The following is a 16,299-nucleotide window of genomic DNA, read 5'->3' as shown; positions in this document are numbered from 1 at the left end:
TGATTTTTGTTATTACTCCTTGGTTACCCCTAATTCTAAGAACCTGATGTTGTGCACTTATCAAAAGTTACTGAAATTGGTTGGTCTGCTCTGTAATTTTTTTCTTCAGGTACTTTTTAGTGATAACCTTTTGAAGTCATTCAAGAAACTGAAGTCAGTCATTTTGAAGAGGTCAGTGCTAAATGTTCTACTAAAGCTTGCCAATGGCTGGAGACCGAAGATGCAAAGTTCAGATATACTTTGTGGTAACTCTTCACTGATCCTGAAGAAATTTAAGGTTGAAGACCTATATACTGTTTGCCCAACAGACATAGCAAAGGATTTGAGATACATTCAAGTATTGAAGAGTTGGGGCATAATACCTATAGAGGATACCCCAAGTTGTGCTCGCTCTCTTCCGTCATTGTTATATACGGATGAGTATATTAGTCTGTGTAAGGAGAAATGTCTCAAGGGGTACGTCTTTTACCTTCCAGAATATATTCCAGATGATTATACAGATAATCAGCGTTTTCTTTTCGTCCATGATTTTATAATAATGACTCTACTCTTAGCAGTGATATAATATATTATATTTCTTCTTTTTTGAATTTCTATCTAATTATCGGTGTGTACTTGTGCATGTTTATATATTTGTTTTGTTCATGGTACTAACATTTCTACTGCCTTTGAATGCTAGGTATGCCAACTCAAATACAGATACCGAGGTAGAGGTTGACTATAATATAGTTTCATGGCATGGAACCACAATTTTGTGGATCCAGTTGCCAACTGAATTACTTGTTGGAGTAGATTTATTTGCAGCTTCAATCCATAAAGGTATGTACAACATTGTAAATTTCTTTGTGTGTGTTGTGTGTGTGTATATATATATATATTTATATCATTCTGTGTGAATATTTGTGTCATTATTCATTTTTCACTTATATTTTCAGATAACAACCCAAAAACTAACTTCTTGGATTATGAGGGATTCATGAGTGAAGTTGAACAGAAGTTTGTACTTATCATCAAAGGCGTGCATGCAACTTTATGTGGAGATGGACATAGGTGTGACCAAATGGTTGTGTATGTCCGGAAGAAAATATTGAACTTCATGCTAGAGGGAGAGGAGCCTACCATTTCTCGTGTTGGCGAGCTTGCAAGTAACTTTTTTCATAAAGTCTCTCCTTTGATTTCAAAAGATTTACCATGCACAGTGTTCATATGTTTTTGGAAGCCTGAGGAAGAGGTATGCGATCAATAATCTAGTATGTAATCTTTTTGTTTAAACTAAAGTCTCAAATATTGATAATACTGAATTTAATTATTCTTTTGCTCCTGTAGAAATATCAAGTAATTGAAGTGGGAGATAGATGTGAAGTGGCGTGTGTTAGAACAGAAGAATTTTTTGGTACTGGAAGCGGCTCCACTGTCGCATTATACGAGTTAGAATCGTATGTTAAAACTCCAAACTTGCAATTTATTATATACATATTTCTTATTATATGCCAACAAAAATCTTTTTATCATTTTACTAGTCACCACCTCATTCCTAACACGTTATAGTATCGTATTGATCAAGTATGACTTTTCTAGATTGGGAACAGGCTGAAAAGAGTGATTACTCTCCAATTAAAACAAACAAATCAATAAGCACAAGTTAATGAGTATGACAATAACCTTAATTTTTTTTCCATGTAATTGATGTTATATACTAGTCATAACTGATAATGGTGATCTGTTGCAAGTTTATATATTTTGCTAGCATATAACATCAATTTAGGGTTTATATATGCCAAATGGAATAGATAATTGTAAGTTATTACAATCATATACATCAATGGTATATACTGAGAATGAATATCTAGTTGTGTAATTCTAGAAAGGTCAAATATCACAAATAGATACACCTGAACTTCAATTTTGAGGACAGTGCCTAAACTTTTCAATTTCATTTTAAATAGTACATATGACTAACTTTCTTTAAATTCCGTTAAAGTTGACATGTGCATAGCAAATGACCTGTATACAAGAGTAGTTTGAGAAAATACCCATGCCAATAACTTTATTTGCTAAAAGAAATCAGTTACAGGAAGTTAATTAATGATGGGTACCATTTAAAATGAAATCGAAAAGTTCATTTACCAGTTGTGATCAAAACTGGAATTCAAGTACCATCAATAAGATAATATATAAGTTCTGATACCAATTGTGATAACACCCATTATAAAAAACTATATTTTGATACAAATGTGGTACGAGTTATTTTACACCTAAGAAATGCGATACGAGTTGTGTGAAAAAATGTAAACATGTATTTAGTATTCATGTGAATAAAATATCTTTCTTTGGAAAAGTGAATGTTATTTATGTTTGCCTAAAACTAAGAATTATCATTTTTTTTTCTTTTTACAATTTTGACAGGTTGACTACCCCAAAAGACGTGGCTGCTCTTAAGGATAAGATGATAAAATCTGCACTTGATGATCCTCACACTGGTGGACCTCTTAAAGGTATTGTTAATTTATCCAAAACTTCTAGGAGATAGAACTTAGGTTCGGCAAATTTTGCCCCCGCTTGCTTAAGTAAAGGGACTGAGGGAAGTAATAGGAATAAAGGATCGGTACTTACTTCTTAATATGAATGGAAACATATGAGACCGGAGAAAGAAAAACATTGAAGATTGAAACTGCATGCTCGATTAATTCATTCAACTATTATGGTTTTTACATACAAAGATGATTTCCTAAAATAGAAACCAAAATTAACAAGTGAATTCAAACTATAAATGGAAAACGGTTTAAATTCTTTGATTAACGTAAACCTTTGACATTGAATGGTTTTAAGGCTTCAGTTTTGAAAGTTCTAATGGGTTTGGACTGATCAAATAATATGATGTGATACGTATTATGGTACGCATTAATATCTTACATATGATCAACATGAAATTAATAAATTTTGAGTCTCTTTTTTATGTTTTTCTGGATAGTTTTCTCTTTGAAGGGCGGGACTTCTGAGTGCAAGTATCAAGGAATCATACTAAATGAGCTGGATGACCATGTGTATGCAAACATACTTTTTGATGGAAAAAGTATGTTTGTTATACTTGATAAGGATAAAGAATATATCTTGAGTCGAGAAAACTTAAAGAAACACCTGAAAAACAGGTATGTCTATGTATATAATGTTTGTATTTGGCTCTATGTGCATCTTATCCATATATAGCAGATTGTGTCTTATTGTTTTCCTTTATTTTTCTTTGCAGATTCAATGTAGATGCCACTATCCACTGGTTATGCAATGTTAATGACACTTTTCTTATATACCGAGTTGTCTTTCCATTCCATTACCCTCATTTTGCGAAGCTTGGCTTAACTCATGTAATGTGTTCCAAGAACCTGTTCGGTGTCAACAGTATTCCAACCGAAACGGTTTTTGTTGGTATTTCCTTTGCCATGCTAGGAGGCCCATACTAGAACGAGCACGGAACATGACTGCATATGAAGATTTAGCTGACAGTTAAGTGGCCAGGTTAGATTTGTTTTTGGTATATGCAATAAAGGTTTAGTCCCGAAGTGAACGTACACCTATTTATCTAGGGGCACAGTGACATGATATATAGTGCATTACTCAGACTTTCTACTGCTAGATGAATTGTACTGTTAGCTCAGCTCACATAGCAAGTTGTGGAGTGATATTTTACTGCAAAAAGTATCAGTGAGTGTGGCAATATTATGTGAGTAGTATATCAGCATTTATGTGTGCCTATAGTTCAACCCTGTCTTTTAATGCCATAATGCAATCAGTAACTATTAGCCAATCAATACTTCCTTAGCTCTCTCTCTTTTTTCTGGGGGTTTTTTGTCCCTTTTGTTCTGTTCTCTTTCGTTCTTAATATACTTCCCCTTTGACCAAAAAAAAAAAAAAAAACTATTAGCCAATCAATACTTCTCTCTATGTCTTGCTTTCAAGCTATTGCCAGCAACTTCCTGTTTTTTGTTTTTTATTCTTTTTCTGATACATGCAGATTGAATTCATTAGGCATATGTCGATCAGCAACATGCCTTTGGAAAGAAGGGTCTAAGAAGGAGAGCGTGTCTTACAAACAGCAGTTTACGTAAGAACCAGTTCCAGTTTTTCCTATATGATTTATTTACAGGGTAGTGAGGATCAAGATGCACTCACAGATATTTATCTGTGCTTAACTCTCAACTCTTTACTATTCTGTTAAATCTGATACAACTCATACAAGTGGATGGTAATGGTATACCAGAGTTATCTAGCTGGCTATCTAAATTAGCAGAAATTTGCGTAGTAACAAGTGATCCGCACAGCATATGCAGTTCTCTTTCATGTGTTCTCAAGCACGTTACATTAGCATCTCCAACTAGGCAAGGATTACTGAAGATTTAGGTGGTGCTGTGGTGGATAGATACGGCACATTTTACATTCTACAAAGAAAGAATACGACGAGATTGTACTATCTCACAACTCTCCTAAAACCAGTATCATTCCTCAACAATTTAATAGAAAAACACCATTGCAAGGTCACAATGAGGAGCACATATTGTTCAAACGAAAGTAGCAATCTAGCAGAGATTGCTTGGTAGAGATTTCAACATCATTTAGCCAACTTCAATCTCTTATTGATTTGAAAACCAGTCACTATCGATGGGCTTCCAACCAAGAATACACTATCCAGAATAATTGAATAAGACGCCTTAATCTATGCAAAATTTGGTGCCAATCACAACAAAAATAAGCAAAGCACAACAGACAATTACATAACAAACCTTGCCATCCTCCAGAGCTGTTGCAGCAGCAGTCGCCTCGCTATGAATGTGACATAGTATATATCCCAAAATCATTTACAAAACCGGTCTCCCCACTCTCCACACAGTATGGCAGGACTACTCTACAAATGCCATTCACAACTCTTTTGCTGTGGGCTTTTCAACATTAGTGAAGGTACAACCGTGTTGAGAAACTTATAGTAGATCCAAAAGGGGCGGCTGTTCAGTTGACGATTTGGCATTGCTGGACCGAGAGACTGAACTAGCACCCCTCCCTCTTCCTCTTCCTCGACCCACAGTAGTTGAGGGAGGTGGAGCAAGTCTAAGTGCTGTCTGGTCATTCTTGCCAGAAGCAAATATCGATCCTAGATCAGCTGAGCTTTTATTTGTATAAGCACTTGAAGCCGGTGTCACCTGATTCTGTTTCATATAACCAAGAGAATCCCGGGAGTTGAAACCTGAGTTGCCCAAATTACTAGTATTGGAAGTTCCATTCCCTTGATTCATTCTTATTTGCTCAATAGAACTCTGGGTGTCAAAGTTCCAACTGTTATTGCTATTGCTTTTCAAGCTCATACTATTTGATGTACTTGAGAGTGAACTGGAACCATATATATTAGTTGGAAATCCCATTGCCCCACTGTTGGTAGGGCCAGACCCACCTACTGAGCCACTAGGCCGTGGAGGCCAGTTGGCAAAAGGATCAATGTCATCAAAACTTGAAGCGGGTGATACTCCTGCATCTGATTTCTTCTCAGCATCACCAAACTGAGGAGTCACACCAGAAGATGCCCGAGGAGGCCACTCAATATCAACCGGAGGGCATGATGCGGCTGCTTGCTGACTTGATACTGCAGTTTGTAAGAACGAATTCGGCTGTGATGAGCTTACTTGAATTGGTTCATTAACCATTACGGGATTAATGGGGGTAACACTATTTGTAGAATTCTGGACGGAATTGGAAGGCTGCTTTTTAATCGGACCCCATTCTTCATCCCACGCTGGACGGGTATTTGTAGCACTGGAGACATTTCCACTTATGTTGCTTGAGACTTGGGTCTGGAGGCCATTTGCAGATAATGATGGCTTTACCTCTGGGATTCCAGAATCCGTCACAGTAACACCCCTTTTTTCCTCTATCTTCCTGTGATATAAAGAATGCATCTAAGAGAACACTAATTCATAGGAGAAAACTAGAAGAGTAATTGAACAAAAACAAATCTGAGGAATTACTCCAGAGCATATGCATGCAAACATGCAGAGATTCTTTTCTTCCCTTTTTTTTTTTGGTCAGGATGTAGGCATGCAAAGAAAAAAAAAATAACACTAGAGAAGCACAACACATCAAGATATTACCTCAGAATATCCTTCACAAAAAGCATATACTTGGCAAACTGCTGAACATTTAATTGCTGGGCAGTAAGAAGTGGTATGAGTATTGGGAGGACATGCTCTGCAACAAACTCTACTCCATGCTGAAAATGAAGAATTGTGGAAAATAAGTTGTACTAATATCTGCACATGAGAATGCCAGAGTAGAAGCTACCAAAGGATACGAAAAATAAACTCCACAACCAGAATCAATATCGATGACAATTACCTGCTTAAGGATCGAGTTTGACACGCCAAGAGTACACATAAGAGTAGGAGCAGAGCGGTCAACGTCTGTACATCGCCGGATTGTTTGCAAAATTTCTAGAATTGCATGCTTATCAAGTGTGGGAATCAGTTCTCCTAAACATAGCAAAGCATTGACTCTCACCTGACCAAAGAAGCCAATTTAATGTCATGTTCAACACTTACAATTAGGTTAAAACAAATAAACAAATCTACAGAAATAACATATTTCCAAATATTCAAGAGGTATCTTCAATTATCATGGTACTACTAGCAATAAGCTTGGCTGAGCCCATAATTTCAGTTGGGCCCTCATTCTTATTTTAGGTCCATTAGGGTCTTGGTACTATAACATTGTACAGCTTAATAACAAATAGCATCACAGAATACCCTTCAATTCATACAAAACATAGACTACAGCTTTATGATTTTATCAGTTCATTGCTGATGTATAAAGATGTGTACATTGGTTACAAGAAACTTTATTAACAGAAAAACTTTATAGAACAATTCAAATGTAGTAATAAAATAGCATTTTGTTTGTTTGCACGAAACACAACATCTATTCATAAGCTATAGAAAATAATACAAGTATGATGGACTTAGAAACAATAGAGAAAGCGATCCAAAATTTAATTCAAGAACTAAAGACATTTAGATAGATGGCAAACAACCTAAACAATCATTTTGAGTATTTTAGGAACAAAAATTCAAAATGAAAACAAACTAGGTTAAGGTCCCCAAGATGTAATACATGTGGTTAAGCAAGGATAGACAAAATGAAGTTACAAACAGACAGGGAAGGCAATCCAACATTTTACTTAAGAACTAAATACATTTTCAGAAAGATGGGCAACACTATACTTTTAGGATCAGGATGCAAAATGACAACAAACTAGTTAATACATGGGATGCAAGCAGGATGGACGAAAAGGATAATAATACAACTAGTGTATGTCTGTAAGGTGTAATACACCACCCATTGTCCCATGCCAGCCCCTCCAAGGCCCACCAAAGTAAGCATGTGAGGTAACAAAAAATTTAATTATAAGTTCAATATGAGTTGTTGTGCAGAAAGTGAAGCTCACGGTCAGCCCGACACCAGTAGGCAAAGACAAGGACAGATGACAAGATCAACAAACGCAATAACCTCTCAAAATGAATTCTACAATGCAAGGGTCAGAAATGTCTGTCTTGGAATGCTCATAAAGCATTTTACAACAGTTTTAAGCACAAGGGAAGGTAGAAAAAAAAAAATATATATATATATATATAATATCAATGACCATGTTAACATGCCTGTGCTAATAAAAAAAAATTACTAATAATAAATAAATAAAATGACTAAAAAATTAAAGTATACATACCGCAGCAATAGTTGTTTTGAGAGCTAGGCCATGAACACGAGGCAAAATAGCTTGTTTCACTAGCTGGCAAGAATGAAATATAAGACAACAAACATTAGTAGCTCTCCCATAAATAAGTTACATCCACGCAAAATATCCTCAAACGTGCTAAATAGTTACATCCGTGTTTCTCATTATTCATGTACGAAATACATTTCTGTAAGAACCACAGTAGATAAAATGAATAAAATCCAAAACTACAACTCAGAAATGTGCATTATAATGTTCCACTACTGCCTAACAAAAGCAAAGCCTAGACCTGGAATAAGACAAATTCTTATTAAAAGCATCTCAAGCAATTTTTTCTTTATCTTCTTCAAAGTTATGTTGACATTCTATACTTGTAACACATGCACTGGGACAAGACATCCCACCCAACAATGTCTTCCTCTTGGATCAGCCCACCTAGGCAGGCTTTGGGTCCAAAAAGTGTGACAGTATGCTGCCTTAACTTAACACTAATGGTACTGCTCTTTCTCCCGATGGCTCCCACTTATACTATACCTCTCAACTCCCTTGCATAGTCACTCAAGCTCAACTTTATTGGTTTAATTTGCTTGTTTTTCCCTTGCTTTCCTTTGTAATAACATCTTTGTCACAGCAGCTGTTTCTTTAACATGACACAACTTATTATATTAAAGCTACAAATGTCAGAATCTATCCTGCATAAGAGCAACTTGATACTTGCCTAATCAAATGACAACAACAAAAACTTATACAATCAGCCTCTGATGGGAATCCCCATCCCTCATTTAAAAACTTTAAGACACAGATAGATACATAAGATTATATACGCACACAAACACAGAGAATAACAATGGTAGTCACCTGAACATCAAGTTTTTTAGCAAGGGAAGCAGATTTTTTCAAAACCTCCTCCTGTATGCGAGCATCATTCTCTTCATAAGCTCGAACAATCATGGGAAGGACATGTAATATCAAGTGATCTGGAATAGTCTACAATTAAAACATCACAGAATAAGAGGTAAACAATGTAATGTACAAACACATCTATTACTAAGAGACTACCCTGTACAACCTGCCAGGATAACTAAAGTTCATAGGCAATTCACTCAATATAGGAACACCTTAAATCGACACAACAAGTTTAATAATTCCTTCACTATATTAAGAAAGAGTAATGTACAGAGACAACTAATTTCTTTGACACGAGAGAAAGACTACCCTGTACAACCTGCCAGGATAACTAAAGTTGACACAACAAGTTTAATAATTCCATTCCTTCACTACATTAAGGAAGAAGAAGAACTCTTATAGCCAACATCAAAGGTCCTAACAGATCGGGATTAAGACAGAGTTGAGTAGACTCCAAATCCTTTTTTATGCCAGAAAGTCAGAATCCTATTTCATGGACCGACCAGAAAGGGTACACAAACAAGAGCATAGGTATCGAATTACTAAACATGCAACTGATATTCTGTAATACAATTACCTTGTTGATTATGAGATCTGCATGCTTCAAAAGCAGCAATAATGTGTCACCCACAGCTGTGGTCAGGACAGGAACAAGAGCTGGCAATGTAGATACCTCAAAATCATTTTTATCCTACAATAAGTTTAAAACATCAATTCACTTATTCCTATTAAAGACACTAATGATTATGAAAGCTAAAGCTACTTACTATCTGTGTGTGTGTGTGTGTGTGTGAGAGAGAGAGAGAGAGAGAGAGAGGGAATGCATAACGAGAATACTTGAGGCCTGATACTTGAGGATATCTTAACTACCCCTTTAGTTCTAAAATGATATCGGATAATGAGAAAAAACAGCAATTAACAAGTGACTGAACTTCATCATCATCATCATAGCTCCGTTTATTGAAAGTGTGTAAGAAAAAATGAGATTGGAAATGTGGAATATGAGCTGTGTATACATGGGAACGTTTAGGAAAAAATTCAGCTCTGATGATCACATTATTAAGATTTTTATTTTATCATTGGAAGAATGATGCGATCAGACAGACAGTCGTTGACAAGAATGATCTACAAGGCTCAAAATTAAATTTGTAACAACAAGGAATAATCATGTTTGCAATAGCTGTTGAGTTCCAATTGCAATCACGAAGTAACTAGTACCTGAGACTCGGCAATCATGAGAACCATAGGTAGAATCATTGGTTGCATTACCAAATTTCTGAGTTCTGCGCAAAGAGGAGGCAGTACCTGGATAAAAGATATTATAAATGACGTTCAATCACAGAAGTATGCAAAAAACAGTTATTAACTCTCATGCTTGACTCAACAGAATTGAAAACAGAAACAGTAACACCAATGTGGTAATGACTAAAAGTATGACACTATAATTAATTACCCTCATCTCATCACTGCAATTCATTTAGCCTCCATTCCTAGGAAAAAGTAATCAGACACATGCAGGTAAGTGGAAATTTCTCTCCTTTTTCATCTCTTAAACTCAAAATATGGTCAAAGGACTATTAGAAGGCAAAGGACTAACATGACCTGGGGTGTAAACCCCAGGGTAGTAAACTGAAATTTGTCCTATTTTTAATGAGGTTATTGAAATTTTAATATTACAAATCAACATACATCAAACATATCCAATACAGTCAAACAAGATTACATAATTCAATCCCACATCATTCGATCAAATAAGAAAGAACTGAGACCTTATAACGCAATACACGAGCATCAAAATCTTTCCACATATCCGATAACGCTTTTAGGAACTCAGATTTCTGCATGTTATCTCTTTCCTGCAAGTTAAAAAGATATATTAATAAGAAAGTTTCTATTATTGTCAAACTTGTTTTATTTCTTATATTTTGTATTATCACATCACTCTGAGGACAATATCTCAAAAGCATCCAATGATAAAGCTTAAAGAAAAGGCATACGAGCATGTGGTCGAGAAAACGAAGAGCACGCAACCTAGTGTCATTGCGGAAAAATGGAGAACCTGCAAGAAGTAATATTATGAATACACTCATTTACAAGTCAAAACAGAAATACAAGTTCACTTGCATGTAACAAAATACTACCACAGCATAAATCAAGCATGACCAAGATAATCAGAAAATAATACTACATCAGTTTTTGCAATCCACAAAGAGCTTTTTCTATCATTTAGAGAGCCGTCACGAGTCATTAAGCAATCAAATCCAGAACTCCTAGACCTGAGTTTCATAATGTGGATGATTAAATAATGCCTCAAGGCGTGGGAAATGGCAATGACGTTGCACATTATGACTTAATACTGTTCTGCTCTTTAAGCTTAGAGGAAACATTATTTACAATTTGCACTTGAAGATGACTAGTTCATGGATGAGACCATAAGTTGGTAATAAAATGATCAATGATGATAAACTCAAGTCTTCCACTAGGTTCTTTTTCTCTAATCCTCTCTTACATTACATCATTTCTTGTTGCAAAGGTTGTATAACATTGCAATGACATTATCCCATTAGACTTATTTTGTGGTTCATAAAAGTTCTTTAGGGTTTGATTACTATTCATTTTTACTTCATACAATTTTGGTTACATGAAGTTAGGACCATCATAGTTAAATAGGCTTTCTGGCATATTCCTTTTTCTCTTTTTGTTACATTGGAGGGAAATCAAACCCTGATCTAACTCAATCCTCACCCAATTCCCTACCCTGCCTCAATACTCGGGATAAGCCCAAGTCATCTTCTGGGATACTCATTTATAATTCAAATCTGCCATATATTACCTCTCTGTATCCTGAACTCGAGTTACGACTATCTACACTAACTTCACTCTTAATTCTATATCAAATAGAACAACAGGAAGTTTTCCTGATCCACTGAGGAAGATCTAATAGAGTAAGGTTGACAGAGAATTACCTGTAAAATCAATTGCAGTTGGCCTGAAAGACTCATTTGTCGAGATCATCCTTTGCAAGTCAGGAACCAACTCAGAAGGAATAGAGGAGAAAGCTTCACTAGATAAGTAACTTAAGGTATTCATGTACTGCAGAAACAAACATATGAAGAAACATTATTGCTGATACAACAAAATCAAGAATCAAATTTGAAGGAACAATCCAGTTGAGGTTTAATTGGGTATAAATGGAGTCGAGCATGCCAAAAGAGGACTTGCTTTCCTGGCATAAACACTGGCATTCCTCCCTTCCCACCAAAAGAAAAAGCGGTACAAGCTAGACAATTCATTTTTTAATCTATTGATAACACTTCCAAAACAACAAGAACACAGAACAGGACATGTAAATGTTACGGCATTTGTAGGAGATTAGGAGAATAAGTCATGAATCATGGATCAGGAATGAGAATCACTAGCAATGGAAACAACAACATATACTTCCATAAACCAATTGCAATGCCAACATTTGTATAAGAAACAAGAATAGATATCAAGCGTACCATCTTGACATTATTGTGGCAGTCAAACAAAGGCTTGCATGCAACCAAGTGATAGGCAAGACATCCAAAGCTGAAAATATCAGAAGAACATCCGGCCGACAATGCTTTACTCCTAGCAAGTTCAGGAGCAGTGTAATTCAGTGATGGCTGGAGTGGTAGTACAGAGTCCTCAACATCATACTCCTGCACAATCAATTTCAAGTTTTCAACTTATATAATGGTTGCTACATATGGATCACTGATAAATTGTGAAATCTACCTTCTGAATGGAACTACCTAACCTTAACACAAATGAACCTAAGCAGTCATTGATTGCATAAAGAAGCATACGGCTCATAAAAGCATAGATCAAAACTCTTAACCAATTTTAAGGAAGACCGGCATGCTAAAAATATCTGTTTCAAAGATGTAGCAACAGCAATTACAAAACTACATTGATGAAAAAAAAACTATAATAATAATAAGACATTCACACGATATAAAGTAAGCGAGAACCGCCCATGGATAAGTGTTAATCGTGAACTATATGCTGTATAAGAGATCGAAACCTAACTTGAATCGGAAAAGAAAGTATGAGTTCACAATATTGGAATGGGAAGGTGAGATACAATAACATAGTTTATTTACAAATCCTATCAAGGCTTAAGTTACCGCGTAATGAAATTCCTGAACATTAGCCATATTGCCTGAGGCCTGATCTGTTGAGATTGCAAAACCAAATCCACCAAGCTTCCATGCTCCACTTGATGTAATAAACACATTCTGAACATATATGAATTCACATTAATTGACATACTCAATATTTCTCAAACCTCCAACTTGAAGAACAAGCATGATGATTTAAGTCACAAGGAAAGATCATCAAACCATCATTAGTGATGAAGTGACAAAACATTTTCCTTATTAGATCTTTTCACAATAGTCAATGACAATTGGGTGTAGAGCCTCTTGATAAACCCATCTCGTTTATTAAACAGATCAACTAGCAAACCAGAAGAGTAATATCTAAAGGGAGTCTACCTTGCTCAATGCTTAATTCAAAAATTTACAAATGATAAGACAAACTAAAAAATAAAGATATTTTTTACCTCGGGTGATATAGCTCGGTGAATAAGACGCGCATTGTTATGGAGAAAGTCCAAGGACTCCGCTATCTGGAGCAAACCATGCTTCACTTCCAACAAACCCATTTCCTGGATAGTAAAAAAAATCTTTTTGAGCTACTAGGATACAATATGATCACTTTTTAAAGTATATAAAAGAAAAATATTAAATGAAAGTTCAACTGTTTCATAAATTGGTATCTTTTAGAATATATTTTTCTCAAATAGCCAAGCCCTCAATTGTAATTTCTACTTTATAATCTCAATTTAACGAGCCCAATCGTATCAAAATTGTTCTTAACATCTTGATTCTCTCTGCCAAGGACAAGTATGATATGCATGCTGAACATCAAAATGAATAGCCAACTTGTACAACTCAAATTGTTGAGTAATCATTTCGGAGGGATAAAGATATAACCCTACAAATTACTACATGATACAAGCAAACTTTGCAAGCCCAAGTAAGATAATAACATGGCAAAAATTACTTAGAACCATATGAACACACCAGTGCAAAAAGTAAATAGCCTCAAAGTGGAATCTCTAAATTCCTAAGAAAGAAAAGAACTCACTGTACTCGAGTAACATACACTGCTAAAAAACGCATCAATCAAAATGCATCAAATAAGAATGAGCATCCGCTTACTAACTTTACTCAAATGTTCACTCTCTGAATCGCTAGAGTTTCACTGATCAACACTAAAGCAACTGAATTCAAGCTAGCTTTCTAAATTCACAATGTGCAGCAGAAAATGAACATCCATTCCCTAATCACTAACTCACTAACATTACAACTAGCGAAACTCGAACAAACTTAAAACAGTGGCATCTGGCAAAATCAATAGTAGAGAGCTACATGCCTACATACCATTCCTTTAAGCTCCTTGGGCACCTTGGCCATATTGTCCAGATTGCCAACTGCATTGGCCACCGACGCAAACAAAGGCTCGGTGACCATAGCCATGGCATTCTTGTTCTCATCCAATGCCTGCACCACGTGCACCACCCCGGGGTGCCTCAGCCGCACCAGCCTCGCCGCATCGGCCCTAATGATGTCGAGAAACGCGTCCTCGGCGGCCTTGGAGAGCCCCGCCCTAACACGCGCCTCGGAGAGAGCCTTCTTATCCAAGACCCAGACGCAGACAGTGGGATACTGATGTTGGCCTCCACGCGCCGCCTTGGCGTTGTAGAGCTTCCAGACGAGGGCGGGGCCGGCGGAGCCGATCTGGTCGAAGAGCTCGTAGTCCTGAAGAGGCCTGGGCCCGGCGACTTCCTGCACCGTGGTCTGGACGGTCTTCTCGATGACGGCGCCGGCCTTGGCCAGGGCTTGCTGTAAGGTCTTCATGTTCAGAGACATGGTGGGATTGGATTGGGAATTGCAATGTGATTGTTTGATCAAAAGAGAGAGAATCGGAGAGATGTATATAGGTATAGGATTGGGAATTCTAGGGTTTAAGATTTGAATGAGGAAGAGAGAAGGAGGAGGAGGGAGGGTCTCAGATCATCATCGCTGCTTTGCTTTCTGTTGTCTGACACAGAGTGCCTTGTTTTTCATTTTTATTTTTATTTCTAAATTTTTCTTTTAAATACAATTCTCTCCGTGCTGTTTTCCGTTGGCTTTTCTTATAATCTCTCTTCTCTGGGTTTCATCGTAATTGTTTGGTCATCAGTCGCCACGACTATACTTGAATAGTCGGTGCCACATACCTTCTTATTTAGGGGTCCGAGTTGATTATGTTCAGCTCATTCGTTATGTATCGACTCAAAATTAGGCTAGATTTTGAAGAAAAAAAATTTCATATTTAAACCCGGTCTGGTTTTTAAAGTTACTAAAATTAATCATTTTATAGTCGTAGTTGTGATCTAAATTAATCCATTGTGATAGTTTGCCCAATCATATGAACATGCGCATTGTGGCACCCTGTATATTTTGCTCTAAATTTTCTTGTTGCAGACCAAAAGCTTGATGTTAGTACGGAAAAAAATATTAAAAGACTTACCGTATTTCTTTTGATTGGGGTGGGAATTAAAGCTTCGTGATCATAAAATGAGCGAGGATGTTTGGATCTTGTGTTTGAAAAATTTAGTTTTTAAATATAAATGAGTGGAATATCTGCAAGAGGTACTTCGACGCTCAAATTAGCAATAGCTGAAGTTGTAATAAGCGTTTCAATAGGTTGGTTGCTTACCTCAAATGTTTGATTTCTCCGATATTTGCAGCTGAGATCAAGTGAATATTTGGATTAATGCGCATAATGATAATGGTATGCTTAATGGATCCGGCTCCTCTAAAGTGAGCAAGCCATAAAGTTAGTAAATTTCATAAAATCTCTAATCTCCGTCTAATCTAATGGTTCAAAATATCTAGGTTAAATAAAATCATTTATTTGAAAATCTATTCATTTATTTCTATAAAATTCTTTTTTTCTCAGAAAAAAAAACAACAAAAAAGTGGTTGTATATCGTGATATATATCTTCATCGATCTTTGATCAAGCGAATCTTCATATCTGAAATTCTGAATTGATAAATAAACTTGATGATCAGCTTTGAATAGAAAAGAATGAAAAGCCTTCGTTTCATTCATTCCAAAGTGGTTTCACAAGTTTATCTTCATGTAGTCTCTAGACCATAGCCTCCGTAATTTGCATTCTATATTGATTTCTGGAGATGATGGTCATGGGTTTTCCAATATAGTTGGTTTTTCTGTATATAATTGAACTGTAGGATCGATCTACCCAATTTTTTTCTAAAGCTTTTTGTTTATAATTTGGTTAAGGTAATCACAATTGTTTATGAATATTGCAATAATCTTTTTAAGCACCGAAGCATTCATATGCACCATGAATCTTTGCAACTTTGCTTTGCTGAAAAATCCATGGAGTTGAAGCAAATGTTTACAGAAGAGAACAAAGATGGAGGTTAAATAAAAAAAAAGAAAAAAAAGAAGAGAAATAAAGCATTTAGAGTTATTGTCAATATATAAAAGAATTTTCAACATTTTTTGTAATGAATTGATG

The 16,299-nt window shown here is 36.0% G+C and overlaps 1 protein-coding gene across 1 annotated transcript; it reads right to left on the bottom strand.

Moving 5' to 3' along the window:
- Positions 1–4,440: 4,440 nt before the first annotated feature.
- On the bottom strand, positions 4,441–14,864 carry LOC101305523 (SCY1-like protein 2-like). Its single transcript, XM_004290196.1, has 14 exons — positions 14,149–14,864; positions 13,266–13,370; positions 12,829–12,939; positions 12,178–12,360; positions 11,641–11,767; positions 10,672–10,733; positions 10,444–10,530; positions 9,893–9,979; positions 9,252–9,365; positions 8,627–8,755; positions 7,760–7,822; positions 6,376–6,537; positions 6,132–6,250; positions 4,441–5,919 (listed from the first exon to the last, which is right to left on the bottom strand). Exons 1-14 carry the CDS (start codon positions 14,635–14,637, stop codon positions 4,971–4,973), a joined length of 2,787 nt encoding a protein of 928 aa, XP_004290244.1. The 5' UTR covers positions 14,638–14,864; the 3' UTR covers positions 4,441–4,970.
- Between the last annotated feature and the right edge of the window lie 1,435 nt (positions 14,865–16,299).

This window comes from Fragaria vesca, linkage group LG2 (assembly GCF_000184155.1).
Source record: "Fragaria vesca subsp. vesca linkage group LG2, FraVesHawaii_1.0, whole genome shotgun sequence".
NCBI lineage: Eukaryota > Viridiplantae > Streptophyta > Magnoliopsida > Rosales > Rosaceae > Fragaria > Fragaria vesca.
Note: the sequence above shows the minus strand (reverse complement) of the source record. Positions and strands in the feature narration are given on the sequence as shown.